The sequence below is a fragment of the Anguilla rostrata genome, chromosome 7 (assembly GCF_018555375.3).
Source record: "Anguilla rostrata isolate EN2019 chromosome 7, ASM1855537v3, whole genome shotgun sequence".
NCBI lineage: Eukaryota > Metazoa > Chordata > Actinopteri > Anguilliformes > Anguillidae > Anguilla > Anguilla rostrata.
In genome coordinates, this window is record NC_057939.1 from 12,546,204 (window position 1) to 12,568,391 (window position 22,188).

Consider the following 22,188-nt stretch of genomic DNA (forward strand, 5'->3'; position numbering starts at 1 on the left):
TAGACTGGCAGAAATGACAAGATTTCCACGATGGAAGTGTTGGTTCGGACAGTTCTGGGTTCTTGTTGGCCTGTACAGTTCTATGTCCTGATGCTTGTAGCCATATTTTCTCAATAAATACATTGGCCACTGTGTCCATACATCACATACCAACACAAACACACACACGTCGGGATGTGCACGGAGGTTTGGACAGTACTTTATTTCCCTTTATAAGGCTGCTGGGTGTCCCCAGAGTGGATATACATATATATACAGGAGATTGCTATACGGGAGTTACACTGGGGAGAGGGGGGTCCATAGTACACAGACTGCAAAAAACAACACTGATAGGGCAAACCTCACCTCCGGGAATGAGAAATAAACAGAGAAAGAGAGAGAGGGGGGAGGAGAAACAGCACGAGAGAAAGGGGGATGGGGTCAGCGCTGCAGTCAGAGCATCAGACTCCACTGCCTAATAACTTAACACTAGAAAATAACATTTCACTAGAAAATAAGATTTCACGCACAGTGCATCTTAAATAGATTACGTGGAGAACTTTACCATAAATATCTGTATTTCGGGAACCAACATATATAAAAAAATTATAATAAACAAAAGTTTTCAGTCTTTGAAAGATTTTTTTTAGGTTTTCTTTTTTTAGTTTTGTTTTGTTCTTTTTTCTCCTTTTCTTTGTTCTTTTCTTCATTGCTGCCTCCAAGGCTGAGTTACCCTCAACCAACCAACCAAACATCCAACCAACCAACCAACCGTCCGGGATAAACACGCAAAAGAAACAGCTGAAAAAAGTGAGTATAAAAACGAACGAACGAATGAACGGAACACCACAATCAACTTGTCACAAAAAGAACCCACAGACACACAGAACAGCAAGAACACAGTACTCCTTATCAAAGGTCATCCTCATCTTCGTCTTCAACTTTGTCCTCTTGGGATGTAGATGCGGGTCTTCCCACCTCACATTTCAATGTCACTTGACTGCTGATCCCTTTCTTCAGTGATTTTTAATTTTTTTCTTATTTTCATACTTCACAGTGTGGTAAAGGAAGAGTGAAGGGGGAAGGCCGGGGGTAGTATCGCAATAACTGTAATAATAACAAGAAACAGCAATAATAATAATAACAATAATAATAATAAAACAATTATAAACCTGAAAGTCCATGGAAAGTAAACAAAATGGCCGCTTTGTTGCCGTATCCTTCCCATCGCTCTCCCAGGGGAAGGCCTTTTCCAATGGCTGCAGTGCAGATCTTCCCAGGCGTCTAACTGGATGGCCCATGTGTCTGTCAGAGGGGAGGGGGGGTGGGGCTGTGGGAGGTGGGATGGTCTAAGGCTGATCAGAATCCGCTGGTGGGTGGGACTCATCAGGGCATTACGTCAACGGGGCAGAGTGGGGAGGAGGGCTGTTTTATGTGTGATTGGCAGGTCACGGAGCGAATCCCTCCCTGTGTTCAGGCCCGCTGGCGCAGTGCCCGCCTCTTCCTGCTGTAGTAGTGGCGCAGGCCGGTCTGTCGTGCAAAGTTCATCATGTAGTTTTGTTTGCGGGTGCTGTGGAGAGAAAGAGAGAGTGAGAGGGAGAGAGAGGAGAGGAGAGGAGAGAGGAGGGAAAGCTGATTAATGGTGGAGCCCCCGGTCTCCGGCCTGACAGCCCACACAGACAGGAGGACCATGCTGGCAGCTTGCAGGTCATTCTCATTCTGGGTTCCTCCCATAACCTCAAACACTCATGCTGACTGGTCCTCTGAACAGGCCCCGGTCTTGTCCCTCAGACAGTTCCTTTTAAAAGTTTGATATGAATGCACCCCAAGGCTGTTTCCACGCTTTCTGTGCTGCACAATCTCATCTTCACCCAATAACGTTTTTTGCGCAGCACTGTTGGTTCATGGTAGTGAGGGCCTCGGGCCAGAACATCAGTGTTTGCTGACTCAGTTTGACATAGCATAGGTTAGGTCAGACTGTAATGTTTACTGTGTGAACAGGACTTAATGTGTTCATGGCCATGAATAACTGTTTAAAAATGAGTATTGCACCTTATCGAACCTGTGTTTTGTAGTTGTGACCTTTCATATACACTCATTGTACATTGTTTTGGATGAAAGCATCTGCCAAATAAATTTTATGTAATGACTATACTCACAAGTAAAAAGCATTCAAATAAAACCAAGGAAATATTTAACTCGCTGTGAGGACATTTAGATGGTAAATAATGTCTATTTGTGGTCATTAAGGCCATTAAATGTCCTGGAGATTTTCAAATTTTCTCTGCAACATTTCCTTTCCAGGATGGTCCAAATATCCAAATTTTTAGAAAAAAAAACAAAAACTCCTAAAAAGGTAAAAACCCAAAAATCCCATTCTGCTCGAAACTGATACAGCATAGAACTGAAACAACAATATATTGTTGTCGCTGGACAGTGAAATAAGAACTAAAGCAGTGATTTAGGGTACATTCATATCATCTGCTTAAATGATAACATCATTGCAACTGAAATGTGATTCCTTATGAAAACACAAGGACTAAGGGAGGAACAGGAAGCAGGCCTAAGAATATCAGAGGTCTGACCTCTGACTGCTCGTTCTAGCGAATGTTTGAGGTCATAGTTGAAGTTACGGTCAATGCTGGAGAAAAAAATAAAAAATAAAAATAAAACAAAAACGAATTTAAAAAAAAGGACAGAGGAGTAGGGGGAGAGAGAAAAAGAAACTAAATGAACCAAAAAAAAGACAGCTGTGATAATCGCTCTTGCTTAGCCTGTCAGTGCCTCTTCCATCCAGCAGGGCGGTGCCAGTGTGCCAGGTGTGCAGCCAGGGCAGGCAGCGGCCTCTGCAAAGCAGGGAGAGGGTGGGGGGGGTGGGGGGGACAGAGGACTGGCAGGAGTGGGATGTGGCTTGTGTTGGTCCCCCTATCCTCTCCACGTGATCGGAAGGGAGGCACAAGCAGGGCACCCCATCTAACGGCTCGGGGCGGGCCACTGGCAGGGAGGGTTAGATCGGGGGGGGGGGGGGGCAGAGGTGTGTGGCACACTCAGAAAGCCATGCGGGGTGTTAGATGGGGGGGGGGACAGCTACAGGATGAAATGTGGGGACGAACGTCTTCGTAACTCTGGAGAGGGCCCCAAAACACGAAGACCACAGAGTCACACAAGCGGTGATGTGAATCTGAGGACCAATAGGGCGAGACCTCAGGGGGAAAACCCCTAAGCATTCACATTCACATCACCGCTTGTGTACTGAAGTGGCATGACTGATTCAGGGCCAGTAATGAAGAAGTTGTTGGGTATAGGCCTATATCCAGTAGGGCCTTTGAACCTGATCTGAGATCTGTGCTTGAGGAATAATGTGTCATATCTCTCTTAAAAACTGTAAAAGTCAGAGAGCATGTATTATGTGCACATGTATCTAGATGACATCAGAGCACACATTCCATTGGTCTCTCTCCACCATTCTGTAATGTGCCCTGCTTCAAACAAACGCTAATTACACCTATCAGATATATCTGTCACAAACCAGCAATGTAAGGGTCTTACGATACAGAGTTAGAGTGAGACCCACTTCCCTGGCAGCCTGTCTTATCCAGCTCCTGCCCACCCAGCCATGTCTGACCTATTCCAGCTCTCTAATAAAACAATGTTGGGGCCATGTAACAGGAGGCCTCTCATTTTAAATGGATAAAGTTTTAATAATCCATAAAACAATGTAGCTGCCTCCTCCCAAGCACTTTTTAAAAGGGGAAAAGGAGCTTCTAACTAACAATAGGTGCTGAGGACCTGCAGTGCAGTTACTAACATTCAGAGAGCCCTGATGATCACATTTTTAGAAGCTAGACTGAAAGGGTTAATTGAAGTATTGAAAGTAACCTATCAAGCTTAATAGCTGGGCTTTTTAATCTTCTCATCACACAAACCTCTTTCAGATTTCTGGGAATCGCTAATACCAGCGCCAGCATTAGCTGTCACAGCCTCCTCCTCCTCCTCTTCTTCCATACATGAATGTGTTGTGCCCTTATGGTTAAACAATATTCTTCAATATAATATATTATTAATGTATAGTGTTGTCTGAGGTCACATGTTGGGAAGAGCTTCCCTTGAAGAAACGCCCCCAGGTACATTATAGCCCACCAAACTTTTAGAAGGCTGCTCTCTGAAAGTTTGGGGGAGGGGCAGGGGGGTCACCTGTGACTCTGTGGATGAGACAGGGAAAGAGGCACACAAAGAGATGGATGAAGGCCAAAAGAAGGTGGAGGTGGAGGTGAAGGTGGTGGCGGTGCTGCTGCTGGGGGGAGGGGTGGAGGAGGCTGCATTCCGGAAGAGGCGGAGCACTTACCTGACTCTACAGCCATGCCACAGGGAGCAGAATACAGAAGAGAGCAGAGGTTAGAGCGCAAGAGGGGAGGGGCAGGAGGGGGCAGCTGCCTCGCAGAAAGGTCTGGGGGGCCAGGAAACCCGGCCTGGGGAGGCAGGGGGGAGAGCAGAGCAGAGCAGAGCAGAGCAGAGGAGAGGAGAGGAGAGGAGAGGGGTAGGAAGGAGAGGAGAAGAGAAGGGCAGAGAGGAACGGAGAGGAGAGAAGAAGGGAGGAGAGAAGAGAGAAGGGCAGGGGGCAAGAAGCGTGGGAGAAGAGAGAAAAGAGGGAAGGAGAATCAGATAAAGGAAAAGGAAGGAATGAGAATCAGGCAGAGGGAGAATGAGAGACAGAATTAGAAAGTGAGAAAGAGGGAGAAAGAGAGAGGGAGATATGGAGGGAAAAATGGGGGAAGAAAGAGAGATGAGGGAGACAGAAAGATGGATGGGAAAAGAGATGAAGAAAGAGAAATAAGGGAGACATACAGAGAGATAGAGAGAGACAAAAAGAGATGGAGGGAGACGGAAAGAGATGGAGGAAGAAAGAGAGACATTGAGGGAGACAGACAGAGAGAGAGATGAAGAGAGACAGAGACCACCCAGGGTACAGAGAGGGAGCAGGACGGAAGGAGACGAGAGCAGCAACAGAAAACAGGCAGAGGAGAAAGGAGGGAAGGAAGCGACACGCGGTAAACGAACAGACGGCCCAATGGAGAGAGCAGGAGCGACATGGCGGGAGGGAGTAACACCACGAAAAAAGAGGAGGAATCAAAGGGATGGACAGATCAACGAGAAAGACAAATAAAAAGGAGGAAGAGAGAAAGCGTTGTGAGGATCGCGGTACGGCGTCCAGCGGTCGGAAGAGAACTCGGACTCGCTCAGACTCGGTCAGAGACTCGGTCACGGAGCTCATACAGAAGAGTGAGAGGCTGAGGGGTCCTTCTGCGTCACTGAGCTAATTACAGCTGTCTGACCGAGACACGCAAACGAGCTCAGCCACTTTGGGACTGGGACCAGGGACCGGGGACTGGGAGAGAGACGACTCTAGAGCTTTAGAGATGTCTATCTCCTCAGGCAGCACAGAGACAGAGAGCACAACGTGAGAAAGGCTGAGTGACTTGAACTGAGGTCAGTCTTTGACCTGCAGCTTAGAGAGAGAAGCGGATGTAGAACTCTTAAAGCTTCGCTCTTCTGCATGTAATATGCCAAACGAGGAGCGTTGGGCTTTTTGAATGTTTTGTGGTCTGCGGGTTTGGAGAGATCATACTGTAGATGTTCACAGGAAGAGTCTCTTTTGTCACGTGCAACCCCATAAGAACTGCTGCTGTAGGTGCAAATCTAACATGGCTGCAGGGCTGGGGGCGTGTGCATCGAAGGTCACACCCCACCTCTCGTTCGCCCCGAAAATAAATAGCATAATTTATAAGAAAAAAATTCAGAAAATTTTCAGAATAACATTCCAGCAGACTACACATTTGTTGGCACACAATTTTATTTTTACTTTTTTTTTTGGGGTGGGAGGGGGGACAGGAAGAGGGTGCAATTTGCTCAGTGTAGTTGATTGGATTAGTGGAGGGTGCATGTGTGTGTTTGTGTGTGTGTGTGCTTCTTGCAGGACGTGCGGGGGGGGGGGGGGGGGTGTGTGGGGAGTGGCACAGGTGTTGGGGAGAGGGGTGTGGGTAGACAGCAGGGGCTCCGCTAGCAGGGATACTCACAGGACGACTTCCACGTGGTCCAACGCCCACTGGTCGTGCCCGGCGCCGTCGTGGCGAGGCTGCCACCATCGCAGCTCCACCCCCTTTACCCTCGCCTCCCTGGGGGACAGAAAAGGGTGGGGGGTGGGGGGGGTGGGGAGATTTGGAGCTGAAGGCTTCATCTGCTACACGATACCAGGATAGAACAGCTAAGGCACAAGTACTCTGTATTTTGCCATGATAAAATTGCCTAAGTCCGTATCAGTGGTAGCCAACCCTGTTCCTGGAGATCTACCATCCTGTAGGTTTGTTTTCACCTAGTTCAACGGCTAGAGATCATGGTGAGCTGCTAATTAGAAGAGTCAGGTGTGCCAAATTAGGGAAAAACTTCAGGATAGTAAATCCCCAGGAACAGGGCTGGTTACCCCTGGCCTATATGATGTTCATAGATTGTATCGCAGCATGGGCATGTATTGTCAGTGTTTTCACCGTGTATCAGCGCAAATGTTCGTCAGTTTCACCAGGAGGTGCGTTCAGCCGCACGCTAAACACACGAAACCGCGCCGGTGTTCCTCCCGAGCGCTAACCGCGGCGCGCCGGCGGCATACTCACAGCGGGATGTTGTAGGACACCCTCTGGGCCTTGATGAAGTCTTTGGGCTGGTGCTGGGCGATGACGTGCCAGCTGACCCCGTTGTTGATGCTGTACTGCAGCAGGACGGCGCGGTCCACGGTGTCGGGCTGGTCCAGCGCCGTGTTGCAGCTGTCCGTCTGCGACACGCTGCCTATCTGCAGCACGAACATGATCTTGCTGCGGGGGGGGGGGGGGGGGGGGAGGCGCGCAGACGGACTCCGGGTTAGCAGTGCTGGCTGACACCGCCAAGCGCACGGAGATACACAAAATACAGCACTACAAAGCAGAGCTTACTGTTTGTGTTCCTCACAGATGTGTGAGGTTTCCTTGCTGTGTGCATTTGCTTCCCATCAAGAGAAAACTATGTGCCATGTTTGAGGCCTTACTAACTGTACAGTGACCCACAGAGACATCTCTCTTCCCTGACCCCAATCCAGACTTTGTATCTAATCAGGTCTGCGGCCTCAGACAGGCAATCTGCATGCATCTGTTTCGGGGTCAATAGCTCACAATGGCTTCCCTTAATCTGGATAATGACTCGAGAGAGCTGACTCTGCCTTTCCTACTGTGGTGTTTTCTGTACAAGAAAGGTCAAATTCTCCTCGAGTTTTACCTTCATTAATGTACAAGAAAAATACCTGCAAAACATCAACAGCCTGCCAGTAAAACTTGGAAAAGGGGAAAAGAAAGTGCCTGTATTCTGCTTTGGGGCCAAGTTTGGCAGCTGCAACAGCTTCCTGAGGATTTGCTGAATAAGGAGAATTCCTACGCAGCTCTCGTTTCACTTTACTGTCTAGCTGTGGTTGACTGCTTGCTGCAGGTGGATTTTACAGGAGCTCTAATAAACACAGAATACAACTCCAGACAGAGGTGTCTGGTTATTCATGGATAGACAGGGAAGAATTCATAGAGGAATTTATACTGAGTCATTATCCAGGAACATTCCCTCATGGAGGGAAACTCAAAGCAAATTAATTGGATGTCAGCCACTCTCCAGTCACCAAGCAACAGCATCTCCCCTATTTTTAAAGAGACCTACCCCCCTGTCTGTGAGGGAACGCCCCTACCTACCTGGCTCGAGTGAGATCCAGGGGCTTGGTCACTGCCTGCCTCATCTTGCAGCCGTTGAAGTAGAGTGAGTCCCCGTGGGCGTGGGGCGAGAGCTGGCCACACCCACTGCCCACGCCCCCTCCCTGGATCAGCTGCCAGCTCTCCTCCGACACACTGCCCGACTCAAAGTTGTCCTTGATGGAGCTGGGCAGGTCGCTGCTGGACAGGGAGCAGTCGTCGCCTGGGAGAGACAGAGAGAGAGAGAGAGAGAGGAAAAAGAGGGGAGAGAAACCGAGAGAGAGAGAAAGAGGGGAGAGACACATTGAGAGAGAGAGAGAGTGAGAGGGGAGAGAAACAGAGAGAGAGGAGAAAGAGGGGAGAGAAACAGAGAGAGATAGAGAGGAGAAAGGGGAGAGAAACAGAGAAAGAGAGGAGAAAGGGGAGAGAAACAGAGAAAGAGAGGAGAAAGAGGGGAGAGAAACAGAGAGAGAGAAAGAGAGAGAGCAGAAAGAGAGGTGAGAAACAGAGAGGAAGAGAGGCAAGGAAGTGGCAAATGGATCAAAGGAAAATGAGACAGGGAAACAGAGAGTATATCCACAACACAGCGCTCACTCAGATGTAGGTTAGTTGCGGTTAGTTGTGAGACAGTTTTTCGGCTCACCGTGATGCCCCTCATCGCAGATGCAGACGGCGCCGCTGGTGCAGTAGCCGTGGCCGCTGCAGAGGCCGGGACACGCCTCCCCGATGTACACGTGGTCCACCCCCCAGCCGTGCCGCTCGCCGGCGCCCTCCCTCTGTATCCAGCGGAACTGCGTCGCTCTGAGGTGAACAAGAGAGGCAGGGGGAAGCGTTACAAACAAATCATCAGCAGTTCATAATCACAGCCACATGCATTACAATTCACAGAGAATGCAATGCTTGATGTTTTTCTGCTTTGACAAGTCTAAAGACAAACTGACAAGCCCAACAACAGGTCCTCAGAGCTCAGAGACCCCTTAACCTGGGAAACCCAAATGTGGTGGACAGACAGTGGCCCTAGTGAGACATCAACACGTACCCAGAAGACACGTGGTCAGGCAGCTGGACAGTGACCCTGGTCCACCTGGAGCTGTTGACAGGGCTATAGATGGTGGACTCGTGGAACTGGAAGGGGGAACAGCCCACGTTGTTCACAGAAGAGGGGAGGCATTCGGACTGTACCAACTGCCAAGAGTCTGACCTGTGGGACATCAGGGAGAGGAGAGATAAGACAGACAGCTGCAGCTCCAGCTCCTTCAGCTCCCTTTGTAATGGCGAGGAGTAGGAGGCCCAATGGGGATAGAGGATCAGGCTGTAGGGGCGTTTCTCTCTCTCTCTTACCTGGCATCCTTCCTGTACTCCAGTAGCACTGAGTGATGGTCCTCACAGCTGTCTGCTTCACAGCCCACCACGATCTACACCCACAAAGTGACAGAGAAATTGCATTTACATTTAAATGTGAGATAAATAGCATTATATGTAAATTGATTAGAATTTTTTTCATTTGAGCAATAATTTCAACATGACAAAAAGAGGAGTTGCGTATTGCACACAGAGATAACGATACGTAGGTGACTCAGAATGTTGTTCGCCAGTGTAGAAGGGGGTGGGGGTGGGGGGGGGGTTGGTTGGGGATTGGGGGTGCGGCACAGACGCAGATTGTGATTGGTCGTAGCTGACCTTAAACTGGAGGATGTAGCCCGGCTGTACGATGAGCTCGCGGGTGGCCAGGATGTTGTGTGTTCCATCCTCGTTCTTGTTGGGCCAGTACAGGTGGAAGGAGGGGTTGCCGCAGAACCCGGCCGTGCGAACCGCGTTCGGGTAGAAGCTCCAGCTCTCCTCGTGGGACACGCCCTCTGAGGGGCGGAGCATCGTGGCAAGGGGGCGGGATCAGAGGTGCAGGGGGGACAGCAGCCAGATGTGGGGGAAGGACCAGAAATAAGAGAGAGGAGGAGGAGGAGGAGGAGGAGGAAGCAGAGAGAATAATCAGTGTGATGGCAACAGAACAATCCCCTTCCAGCCTCAAAGCAGGATCTGTTCTCTAAAAAACCAAAAATTTTATTTCTGCAAAACCATATAAATACTGTCATTACAAATATCAAGTCAACTCTAAATAAATGTTCTGTGGACAAAACGTGCCCTAAAATGGTGTTTAGTGCATTTAAATACTATATTTGCGATTTTCTCCAACATTCCTTCAATAACAAGAACCAGATGGCACCAAAAGCTGAGTATTCCATTTTTAAATTATTTTGACTTATTTGGTTCTGGAACACTGGTTCACAAGTTTGAATTCTCAGAATTTTGACTGAGAGGCTTACAACATTTTTGCCGGACACTTGACAAATTCCACCTTATAACTTATACCTTAAAGGTCCCTAATTATTGATCAATGGTTTAAGTGGTTTATGATGATTGACATTTCAGGCTCCAATCATATAAAAGCTGACCCACGATTACACTTTAAGTTCAGGCAATACCAGGCACTTCTCCACGCACCATCGTCAAAGGTGTCCAGCAGGGTGCTGGGGTTGATGTCGGACCCGCCCACCAGGATGTTATCCAGGGCCCACTGAGCGCGCTCCGGGCTGGGAGTGGCCAGGCCGGAGGACATGGTGAAGGGCTGCCACCAGCGCAGACGGGTGGCATTGGACAGCGCCCCCTCTGGCAGCACGATGTAGTCCCTCCGCACCGACACATACTTCAGGTAGTCCATCTCGTGCAGCAGGGTCCATGACACACCTGAGAAAGGAGGAGAGAGAGAGACAGAGCAAGAGACTCTTATTGTAAAGCACCACACCCAGTCAACTGCACAAATATAGCATCCTTATCCAAGAGCCAAATCATTTTCCTTCCAGTATCCCTGTCTATACTTTTTCACCATGACCTGGAGTTACTTTTCTTCTTCCCTTAACTAGACTGAGGGTGGTAAGCTCAGTTCCAGAACGATGGCTGTGCCTGGGCTTTTCGTTTCAGCCAGTTAGCCTGGATTAAATTAGCCCAATGAATCCATTAGCTGTGTATAGAAAATTTGCACCGGTGCATAAAACACTGAGGAGCTGAGTGAACAGGCCCATTATAAAAATTAAGGATGGATTAAAAATCAGCGAACAGCATACAGCAGCCTGCTGGGAATGGAACAGGACAGGGTGTAGGTTGAGATGTGAGTATTCTGTCACTGTCTGTAAGGTCTAGGCTACAGTACGTCCACTGAGCGCTGAGCCATTTGCAGTGTGGAGTGTATAGCATCCGGTATAGTAGAACTGAGGCCTTGCAGTAGGCTCTGAATGCCAGATGTGAATCCATGCTGCACTGATACTGTAACCCCAGCAGCGGGTCCAGGTGCAGGCTAGTTTTTGGGGAGGTACCTCCATCGGTGGAGTAGTCCAGCAGCACCCCCTCCTTGCGGCAGGTGGGCCGGTGGCACATGGTCATGTTGTCCGTGCTGCCGATCCTCGCCCAGTACTCCACAAACCTGCAGGCACACAGCGGGGGTGGGGGGGTCTCAGAGTCAGGAGTGTGGTGTGTGCAGTGGCACTTCCTTCTGCTCTGAGCTGCAATCTGAATGACAGAGATCTATATCCTGGATCTATATCTGGCACCGCTCTGAGAATCTGTCCAGTGTGGAAGGAGAGGCGAAACTAACTTAGCCCCGCGGAGGTCCATGTCCACGGTGATGGCCTGCCGGGCGTCGGCCCCTCCGAAGTACAGGGCGGTCCCCTCCACCAGCACCCCGCAGTCGGTGCAGGGGCGACCCCCCTCCAAGATCTGCCACTGAGGCCCGGGTGTGCCCTCCCAATCAAAGCGCTCCTTCAGAGAGGCCTGCGGAGCAGAAAGAGAGGCAAACAGAGAGGTAAACATCATAACCACCGCAACCGCATGTCACCATAGCACACGAAGAACCAGAAAAAATACTGCTAGCTTAACTCCATCAAGACTGATGTGACTAAAATAATTCCAATAATAAAAACTGAATTAAAAGTCAAGCGTCCATGGTGAAAATAAATGGTGTGCATGAAGCATGTCTGTTTTATTGAAAAACTTTGCTTTTTTAAACGTTTTACCCATGTTCTAGAACTCATTTAATTTCAATTACCAGTAGTAATTGTTACATCAGCATTAGAATGTTCAGATAAGAACATCCGGATAAGAACATTCTAAATCACATTTGTGATCTTACACCTTAAAGGGTTAATGACTAATCTGGCTTGTGAATGGGTAGTGGGAGCATGTGGGAAGAAGAGAAAGCTGGGTAATGTGTACAGGGAGTCTGTGGAGGTTAGTACAGCACCCTGAGAGGTGAGCTGGCGTAGCAGTTGGGCCCAGAGAAGCCAGGGTCGCAGAGACAGCGCTGGTCCAGGCAGTCCCCATGTCCCCCACAGTGGCCCTCACAGGACGGCCCGATGTAGAAGTTCTCCACCGCCCACTGTGTGTCCGAGTGCTGCTGGAAGAACCGGAACCGCACCGCCCTGCCCATGCACCACACACACACACACACACACACACACACACACACACACACATAGACACACACACACACACACACATAGACACACACAGGCACACACACCACATACAACACACACGTGCACACACGCACACACACACACACACACACAGACACACACACGCACACACACCACATATAACACACACACACACCACATATAACACACACACGTGCGCATACGTACACACACACACAAGCATTATTAATTTATTCAGAGTTCTATAATATTGCTTTGTACACAATTGCGTAAGTACACTATTGTAAACTTTTTAAGTAGGAGCTGTATATTATTGTTATTGCTATAAGCCTTTGTTAAGACCACCACGGTAAGCAGAATCTGATTGCTTGTCTGGCGGTTGGTTCACAGAGCAGAGACTCACGTGTCAGTCAGGCTTTCGGGCAGGGGGTACACCACGCGCTTCCACCCCTCAGCAGGGAAGAACACGGAGGGCTGGGACACCTGCCCCCCACACTGCGGGTCGGCCGGCAGGCACTGGGACACCAGGTACTTCCAGGACACCCCGAAATCCACGGAATACTGGACGTGCACCTGCCTCTCCGTCTGTCGCTCCGGTACTCCACAGCCCACTGCCACCTGCAGGCACAGACACACGGGCATGCGCTAAAAACACTGCTGAGCAGTACAGACCAACAGGTTTCTAAAGACCGTGACTGCCTCAACACACACACACACACACACACACACACACACACACACACACACACACACACACACACTGCATAATGACCTCAGCAGAAAATAAGACAGACCTTGAACTGCATGACCCAGCCTCGGTCGGGGATGATGTCATGCGTGACGGCGTACACCTCTCGCCCGTCTACACTGCCGCACACCATCACCCCGTCCGGAGAGCCACAGAACCGCTGCACCAGGCAGCCCTCTGAGAACAGCCAGTGGTCACTCACTGAGAGAGAGAGAGAGAGAGAGAGGGGGGAGAGAGAAACAGAGAGAGTGAGAGAGAGAGAGTGAGACATAGAGAGAGAGGGAGAGAGAGTGAGACAGACAGACAGAGAGAGAGAGAGAGAGAGAGAGAGAGTGAGAGAGAGAGAGACAGAAAGAGAGAGAGAGAGAGAGCACAAGGGAGAGAGAAACAGAGAGAGGGAGAGAAAGGGAGTGAGAGAGCAAGAGAGAGAGAGAGAGAGAAAGAGAGAGAGAGAGAGAGACAATCAGATTTAATAGCCCGCAATACAACGCGTTTCCTTCGGCAACAAAGCGGAGATGAAGCCACCTGGTGAGCAGTCATTAGCGATCATTGTATGGCCCTGCCTGATTCCTCTAAATGAGTAATTTAATCATCGCTAACCACGCTCAATTACACTAAAATTCACTCCTGGCTCATTCCTCACAGCGGTGTTCCCAATAAAGGCAACCGGTTAAGTAAAATTACTTTTTTTGAACACTTTCTGCTTCAATATACATTTGTTGAGATAAATACTGTGTGATCTCTCATTACATTTACAGTACAGTTCTGTCAGTCAGCATGTTATGACAATTCCCTATTAAACTGACCACATATTTGAAATTCTCAAAGTGAATTAGTTCCATAAGAAAACATGAACAATAGAGGGTTGTTTGTATTGTATGCAATTTTCCCTAGTCTGCGGATTGAAACTGAGTTTTTTGAACTGCCAGCCTCTGAATTTGTGACAGTTGGAATGATTTGTGTTTTTATGCTGAAGTTTAACTGATATATGTAATGCATTTACTCCACTTTTCACTGTGGGGCTTGTGTATTTTCAATTAATTAAGGAATTTGATGACCAATTAGACCACTGGAATAATCAATTAACTGCATTTAACATAATAATTTACATCAGTCATTTTGATTGGTCTCTCTTAAGCCAATGAATCACTGCCTAATTACGCATAATTACCTTGTTACAACAATCAAAGCAGCTTAATGATGCACAGTAAATGCATTTAAATTACAGGATGCAGAACCCAGTCACCAAAAATACAGGACCAAGTACAGGGAATGATGCAGAATTTAGAAAGAAAACCTGTAACCGAATGTTAATAACTATCATTTAATTGATATTAATTTGACATAATAATAATAATAATAATAATAAACACCATACACACTAGTAAAATGATGCCAAATAAAAACCCAAAATGGAGAGGGTACCTGTGACGCTCTCCTCAGGCGGGGGCAGAAGGGCGATTCTCCCGGTGGGGGTTCCGTCAGCAGGGGCTCGCTCGTGATTGGGCAGGGCCACCCCTCCGAACGTGTCCAGGATCTGAGCGTGGGGGTCAGAGCCGGCGATCAGCACGTTGTCCAACGCCCAGTCGCCGTGGTCCGTCCCGTCGTGCTGCGGCTGCCACCAACGCACGCGCACTCCCTCCTCCCGGGCAGCAGGGGGCAGCAGCACATTCACAAACCTGTGTACAGAGACATGAGCAACCTGATAAGACCTGATGGAAATTATGCTTTGGTATGATTTACAACAAGGCTGATTATACCGTATAAGTGTTTATTTTACTCCATGGAGGCATCTCTGCTTGAGGGGTTTTGCTTGGGTAAGCAACGACTGTGTAGGCTTAGAGTATCTAAAGTTTGCCCAAATATTATTCAGGTCTACCCAGAAAGCACTGCATACTAGGGGTATCCAATTTTTTCCAAACAGGGCCCCACACCAGCCCTTTTTGGATAAGATTGGACACCCCTGCTATAAGTGGATAACAAGAGCAAATCTAACAGGCCTACATGTCCTCTATGTGTCCCTATGTTTATGGTTTGTGGTTGCCTGTGTGTGCATGCATGGCCTACCCTGGCTTGCTGTACTGGTCGTAGAAAATCTCGGTCAGAAGATTCCAGCTGATGCCTCCATTCAGGCTGAACTCCAGCAGCACACCCTGGTTACGGTTGCTAGGCGGGATCATGCAGCCGTACATGAAGTAGAACTGGATGAACTCGGCGTTGGTCAGGTTCAGGTCCACCGTGACCAGCTGACGGGTGCAGCTCTGTTCGCAAGAAGAGCCAGGGCACAAGAACAAGGGAATTTTAAAGTATGGATTTTTAACACTTGAGAAAGTGGAAGAGAGACAGAGAAGGTAATGGGCAGTCTGCCAGCCTCCTAATAAAGAGACAGACTGGCAAAAAAAAGACAGGCAGACATCATAAAACAGACTGACAGCCTATCTGGCAGAGATGTATAAACAGAGGAATACAGACAGGCAGACAGAGGTAAAGATGTTGGGAGCTCAGCGCTCATACCCCACTGAAGTGCAGCGCAGCTCCTGATGCCACAGCCCCACACACAGTGCTGAGCTTCCCCCCGGTCAGGAGGTGCCAGCTGCTCGGGGAGGGGGGGCGGCTGAAGCTGTCCTTCAGCTGGGGCGGCAGGGGGGTCTGGGGCTCGTCACAGTACTCGCCCCCCCAGTCTGCATCACAGCTGGGGAGGGGGGTGGGGACACAAGGTCAGCACACACCAACCCACGCTCAACAGGTCAGGTTCAATGCTCCTTTGGAATCAATTTACTAGAGGAGTAAGGCACCAACATTGCAACTTCAATGTAGTTACATGTTTTTTTCAGATGCTGTAAATATAGTACAAAAGTAACCATTATTACTGTGAGTAATAGTAGTAGTAGTAGTAGTAGTAGCAGTATTAGTAATGGTAGTAGTAACAGTAGTAGTATTTATATTAGTAGTAGTAGTAGTATAAAAGAATGTTTTGGAATCTACATTGATGAAGGCCACACCCCTCCCCACGCTGCCTCCGCCCCTGTCACTCACACACAGGCGTTCTGCTGGCAGCGGCCGTGCCCCGAGCACATGTCTGGGCAGCCGTCTCCGATGTACAGGTTGTCCAGGGCCCAGGTCTGCTGCTTGTCAAAGGGAGCCTGCTGGAACCAGCGGAACCGGGTGGCGGGGGACCTGCCACAGACACGCAGGGGAGTCCATTCAGAACGACTCAATTAAACCCAGAGTACATGCACTCCTATAAGCTTGCCTGTGACTAAATGGCTATGTTCACCAAGACTCGATGCAAGAACTATTGGTCAGAACTATAAGCATGATGGGAAAAATAACTGTAATTGATTTTTAAAAAAAACAAATTAGTCTCAGTGATGATTATGCATTTATGCTAAATACACTGCTGTTCTCTAATGCCCATGCTGTTTTTTTCTAATCTGCAGACAAACAACAGGTATATGATTCCCCCTGTTACCGAGCCATGAGAACCTGTAGACAACCAGGAGCAATGTGATGATATTTTGGCTTAATGAAAAACAAAAACTGTATTTATCTTCACAGACTGAGAAGGAAAAGGAAAATATAGGCTAGTTAATATAGATATAAATGGTGGTTAATATCAAAAGGCAGAGAGTTTGGTTCTGGAGCCCTTCAGGTCAATGGCAGTATGTATGGTACCCACCTACAACATGCACCACTTTTATTACCAGCATTGTCTACAATTATTAGATCCAAGATCCAAGGGCCCCATTAGAATCCTTTGATGTACCCCTCCTCCAACCTCCAGCAGTACTTGTACCCCTTTTAAACCAGGAAACCTTTCTTGAAGTACATGATTACTAACAATGTGCAAATGCATCCAAAGCTTTCAAAGAGTAAGCTAACGAGGTAAAGAATTTACAGACAAAGCAAATATTAATATGTTTGTGTTTGAAATGTAAATCCAAAACAGAAGCAAGTAATATGACCTGGCCTGTGTGCGGGACTGACCTGGCCTGTGTGCGGGACTGACCTGGCCTGTGTGCGGCACTGACCTGGCCTGTGTGGGACTGACCTGGCCTGTGTGCGGGACTGACCTGGCCTGTGTGTAGTACTGACCTGGCCTGTGTGTGGCACTGACCTGGCCTGTGTGCGGGACTGACCTGGCCTGTGTGTCTGGCTGACCTGGCCTGTGTGCGGCACTGACCTGGCCTGTGTGCGGGACTGACCTGGCCTGTGTGCGGGACTGACCTGGCCTGTGTGCGGGACTGACCTGGCCTGTGTGTGGCACTGACCTGGCCTGTGTGTGCGGCACTGACCTGGCCTGTGTGTGGCACTGGCCTGGCCTGCGTGCGGCTGACCTGGCCTGTGTGTGGCATTGACCTGGCCTGTGTGTGGGACTGGCCTGGCCTGCGTGCGGCTGACCTGGCCTGTGTGTGGCATTGACCTGGCCTGTGTGTGGGACTGACCTGGCCTGTGTGTGGCACTGACCTGGCCTGTGTGTGCGGCACTGACCTGGCCTGTGTGTGCGGGACTGACCTGGCCTGTGTGCGGCACTGACCTGGCCTGTGTGCGGGACTGACCTGGCATACACAGGGATGGGCAGGGTGACGCGCCCCCACTTGTTGTACGTGTCTGAGACCAGCATCCTCTGCAGCGTGTAGGCAGAGCAGTCAGGGCTGGTGGGGAGACAGTCCCTCAGGAGGGGCAGCCATGACAGACCCAGGTCCAGAGAGAACTCCAACTCAATGGCTGGACAGACAGACAGACACACAAACACAAAAGGTTCAAACGGGTCAAGTACAAGCAAAAACACACACAAAGCACATAGGTCAAAGGTCATAGCAAAGCCACATGGGTAAAGCAATGGGACATTAATGGTGAATAGTAAACTCCAATACCATGATGACCTATCCAATTACCCTTTCCCTCTCCTTCATAACTGCTTTTTTCCCACCTCTCTAACTTACAGTCAATAAAACTACTCTTCTAAATCACTCTTCCTCCCTTTCTATAGCTCCACCTCTAAAATCTCCAGCTCCTTCCTCCACACCTCCTGGCTCCACCATTCCCCCCCCGCCCTCCTCCATCACTCCCGGGTGACTCACCGTAGCAGGAGTTGGTGACGGAGCAGGAGGCGGAGAAGTCGAACTGTATGAAGGAGTCCTGCCCCACGCTGATGTCAGTGGTGACGGCGTAGCGGGTGTTGGACTTCTCGATGAAGGCGAAGGCCTCGCCCTCCGAGCCGCACACCGGCATGCGGGTACCCCCCGGGTGGAGCAGCCACGACCGCCCGTCCATGGAGGAGAAGTCATCCTCCAACGGGCCCCAGCCGCTGGCACTGCCCCCTACCACCACCTGCCATTATGCACGCAGGCACAGGGACGCACAGGGATACACACACATGCAAACACACGCACACACACGCACACACACGCATGCACGCAGGCACACACACATATGAAACGGAAAACACAAAAAACCCAATGAGAACAATTCCTGCAATCAGTGTATAAATGTCCCATTGTTGAAACTCATAGTCTATTCTTTACTTCAGAGCTCTAATAGTACATTGCTTCTATGTTACTCACTCACTTATCTGCTTTATAAGTAATATTTTTCAGTTAATTTCATCAATACATTGATATCCATTGATATATATATAACAGAAGAGACAGCGAGCAACAAGTTTTGATTGGATAACTACTCAAGAACTTCTTGTCAGGATGGTAAAACGGCAGCACAGCTGTTTCCTGACCAGTGACACTGAAACTGACTAACAGATGGACGGACAGACAGCGTTGCCATGGCGCTGAGCATGAAGCGCAGCACAGCGTGTCACAGCACCGCGGGGCAGAGGAGGCCTCACCTGGTCTATGACCCAGGGGCTGTAGAAGTGGCCGTTCTCGGAGGGCTGCCACCAGCGCATGCGCGTGGAGGTGGTGCGTGCCCGCAGCGGGATCTCCAGGGCGACCAGGCGGGCGTGGTTGCTGCTGTTGCTGAAGAGGAACTCCTGGAGCAGCGCCCAGGTCAGGCCCCCGTCCACGGAGAACTGCAGCAGCACGGGCTGGGAGCGGGGGTCCGGGGGGGCCTTTCCACAGCCCAGCCGCAGGAAGAACTGCACAAACCTGCAGAGACACGGAGCTAGCGCTAGCACACCACCCTCTGTGTGTGTGTGTGTGTGTGTGTGTGTGTGCGCATGTGTATGTCTGCGTGTGTGTGTGTGTGTGTGTGTGCAGCGGTGTGTGTGTGTGTGTGTGTGCAGGCATTTAACTGTATCCAGCTCTTTGTATTTGGCCAGTTGCGTAACCATTCCCAGCTGTGGGCAATGGGCACATCTGTCCAGATGTGGTTTGTTTCTCTAATTTCAAACTGTCCACATAAACAGAGCCATTGTTTCAAGGGTTTTCTATCACCCTTATTATGTCCAGTACAGTCAGGACATCATCCAGGCATGTACATGCACTGTACAGTGCTGTGTGTGGATGCAGCCGCGGGTGCGGTACCTAGCGTTGGACAGGTCCATGTCCGTGGTGACCAGCATGCGCAGGCCGTCCTCGCTGAAGAACAGGTGGTTCCCGCTGGACATGATCCCGCACTTCCGGGACGGCTTCCCCCCGCTGACCAGGCTGAAGCGCTCGGTGTGCACCGACCCCCCTGCACCAACAGGCACGCAGGTAACAACACTGCACAGCAACACTGACACTCTGCCGCACCCATATACACTGATATATACACCAGTATAATAACGAGAGAAGCCACAGAAGTATGACACAGTGAACCAACACTGACACTCTACCACACCTACATACACCTATATATACACCCATATGCACCAATATATTAATGAGAGAAGCCACAGAAGTATGACACAGTGGACCAACACTGACACTCTACCACACCTACATACACCTATATATACACCCATATGCACCAATATATTAATGAGAGAAGCCACAGAAGTATGACACAGTGGACCAACACTGACACACTCTCAAGCGCTGTAGAGTACTCTAATAAAAATACTACGCACCACACAGGCTATAACATGGAGACAGACACAGGTAACATCACAAATGGACACCAGCACTATACACAGTGCAACACACATCACACAGAAAATGTTTCACAGATTATCTGACACACAACGAAGGCATTTCACAGAAGACACACTAAACGAGTCAAAAGCACAACCCACTGCACTGCAGTCACATACCCCTGTGACCCCATTGAGTGAGGTCCCTCAATAGCAGGTCACAGTCTGCATACAGCAGGGATGGAAAAAGCAATCCTGATGCACAGCAGTCTGGTTCAGTCCAGGTTTCACTAGAAGCAGGCCGTTGAGTGTGCGCTAACCTGGCCATTGCAAAACCTGGAGCGGCTCAAACCACAATGCATCGGGAGTGTCCATCTCCGGCACGGCACACACAACAGCGGTGCGGAACACACGCGTGGGCACTGGGCACATACTCTCTCTGCGTTTTTGCGAGCATCTGCGCGCTCCTGTACCTTCGAAGTCCTCCTTCAGGAAGTCGGAATTGGGGGTGTCCGGGAGGGAGCAGTCGGCCCCGGAGTGGCCCGGGTCGCAGGCGCAGTGCGTGCCCCTCACGCACGCCCCGTGCCCGTTGCACATGTCCTGGCACTGCGGGCCGATGTACACGCTGTCCAGGGCCCAGGTCGGGGGAGGGGTGCCGCCCGCGTAGAAGCCCTGGTACCAGCGGAATCTCACTGACCTGCAGGGGGCACACGGGAGCAACATAATGGGGCAGGGCCACAGAGACATTTCACTTCATCCAATGACATGTTACTGTGTAAACCAGTAACATGAAGCAAAGCTGCAAAATACATTTAAATTTGACATTTTTTAGATAGTATCTGTAGGCCAGGCCCAGAGCAGACACAGAGCTAATGCTCCAGCCGAGCCAGGCTCTGCTCCTGAAACAAAATGAACTTTGTATACGAGCAATACTATGTCTAAATCATGTAAAGTGAGATCATCATCTTTAGACTGTTCTACTGTTGAGGCTAATTGATTGGTATCGTTACAGAAGATTTGTACTGTAATATTTTCTCATTTCTCTCTGTCCTTCTTTGTTGATATCAGGGGCATAGCCCTACTCAGCACTCACATCTTCACCATGTTTTGGCTCATTTATCTCAGTCTGTCAATCGATAAGGCCCTGCCGCTCTCTCACCCGCACAGGCGCAGCTTGCCGAAATGGATGACCTCCCGCCTCCAGCCCTGGGTGGTCCCGGGGTAGTACACGCTGGCGGGGTGCAGCTCCGTGGAGCAGAGGGAGCTGGGCTGGGGCCCCCCGGAGCACAGAGGCACCAGGAGGTGCCAGGTGGCCCCGAAATCCCGGGAGAACTCCAGGCGCACGGGGTTGGAGGAGGAGCTGTCCGTCGTGCAGCCCACATTAATCTGCAGCACAGAGAGGAGGGCAGGACGTCACCGCAGTGGGGCTGGCTCTGCCACAGAGGCACATGCAGCTCTTACTCTCAAACCTAAATTCAGTTAATATTAATGATTGTGCTGTCAAAGCCTTTTAAAACCTAAATAGACCGGGGAAAAGATTGTGTCAAGTCAGGATACTTAATTGAACATCCCTCTCCTAAATGAAAAAGGAATACCAATAAGTACAATCAATAAAATATGCGCAGATAGTCCTTTGCAAAATTGTTACAGAGTGAAGACTAATTAAGATATAAAATATTGAATATATCACTTCTGTCGCCCGGGCTCCTGGCTCCCATACTGGGACATTTCTACAGCTGGAGGGTGTTTTTCTTTCTTCCTGAAATAATTTCCATCTTTTCCATTCTCACTAATTTCATTATAATTGAGGTTGATTGTAATGAATTTCTCTCTCTCTCTCTCTCTCTCCCTCTCTCAGATCACCCACTCTCACTCTCTTTCTCCCTCCCTCCTCATTTCATCTGCTCCATTCTAATTCCTCTCTCTCTCTCTCTCTCTGCCTTTTTCTCTTTTCCCGCGCAGTACCTCAAACTGAATGATGGTGTTTTCATTCACGTCGATGTCTTTGGTGGTGATGGAGTGTTCTCCCAGCTCGCTGGAAATGAACACCATGGAGGAGTCGTCCTGCCTGCGCACACACGCAATCAGGTCAAAGGGCGTTTATCTTCCTCACACGTCACCTGCTGTACGAACACTGGCCATGACCTTCTGGAATATAACATTCTACTGTACGAACACTGGCCGTGACCTTCTGGAATTATCTCAAAC

At 49.6% G+C, this 22,188-nt stretch overlaps 1 protein-coding gene across 2 annotated transcripts in view; it reads right to left on the minus strand.

Annotated features, from left to right (window-relative positions):
* Positions 1-177: 177 nt before the first annotated feature.
* The window catches only part of reln (reelin), a 129,481-nt gene continuing 107,470 nt past the window's right edge, over positions 178-22,188 (minus strand). Inside the window, exons 40-65 of one of the 2 annotated variants that reach the window (XM_064342867.1) lie at positions 21,946-22,048; positions 21,140-21,366; positions 20,454-20,677; positions 19,451-19,601; positions 18,814-19,072; positions 18,053-18,302; positions 17,528-17,696; positions 16,005-16,145; positions 15,483-15,660; positions 15,036-15,229; positions 14,394-14,647; positions 13,015-13,169; positions 12,624-12,838; positions 12,025-12,202; positions 11,380-11,555; positions 11,102-11,208; positions 10,233-10,475; positions 9,414-9,589; positions 9,075-9,148; positions 8,773-8,934; positions 8,377-8,534; positions 7,737-7,956; positions 6,645-6,842; positions 6,054-6,152; positions 4,325-4,448; positions 1,463-1,549 (exon numbers count right to left, since the gene is read on the minus strand). In XM_064342867.1, the coding sequence (XP_064198937.1) occupies positions 4,331-4,448; positions 6,054-6,152; positions 6,645-6,842; positions 7,737-7,956; positions 8,377-8,534; positions 8,773-8,934; positions 9,075-9,148; positions 9,414-9,589; positions 10,233-10,475; positions 11,102-11,208; positions 11,380-11,555; positions 12,025-12,202; positions 12,624-12,838; positions 13,015-13,169; positions 14,394-14,647; positions 15,036-15,229; positions 15,483-15,660; positions 16,005-16,145; positions 17,528-17,696; positions 18,053-18,302; positions 18,814-19,072; positions 19,451-19,601; positions 20,454-20,677; positions 21,140-21,366; positions 21,946-22,048 (4,429 nt within the window). In that variant the 3' untranslated portion in view covers positions 1,463-1,549; positions 4,325-4,330. Of the gene's footprint in view, positions 1,550-4,324; positions 4,449-6,053; positions 6,153-6,644; positions 6,843-7,736; positions 7,957-8,376; positions 8,535-8,772; positions 8,935-9,074; positions 9,149-9,413; positions 9,590-10,232; positions 10,476-11,101; positions 11,209-11,379; positions 11,556-12,024; positions 12,203-12,623; positions 12,839-13,014; positions 13,170-14,393; positions 14,648-15,035; positions 15,230-15,482; positions 15,661-16,004; positions 16,146-17,527; positions 17,697-18,052; positions 18,303-18,813; positions 19,073-19,450; positions 19,602-20,453; positions 20,678-21,139; positions 21,367-21,945; positions 22,049-22,188 lie in introns of both variants that reach the window. The other variant, XM_064342868.1, reaches the window with a different exon arrangement.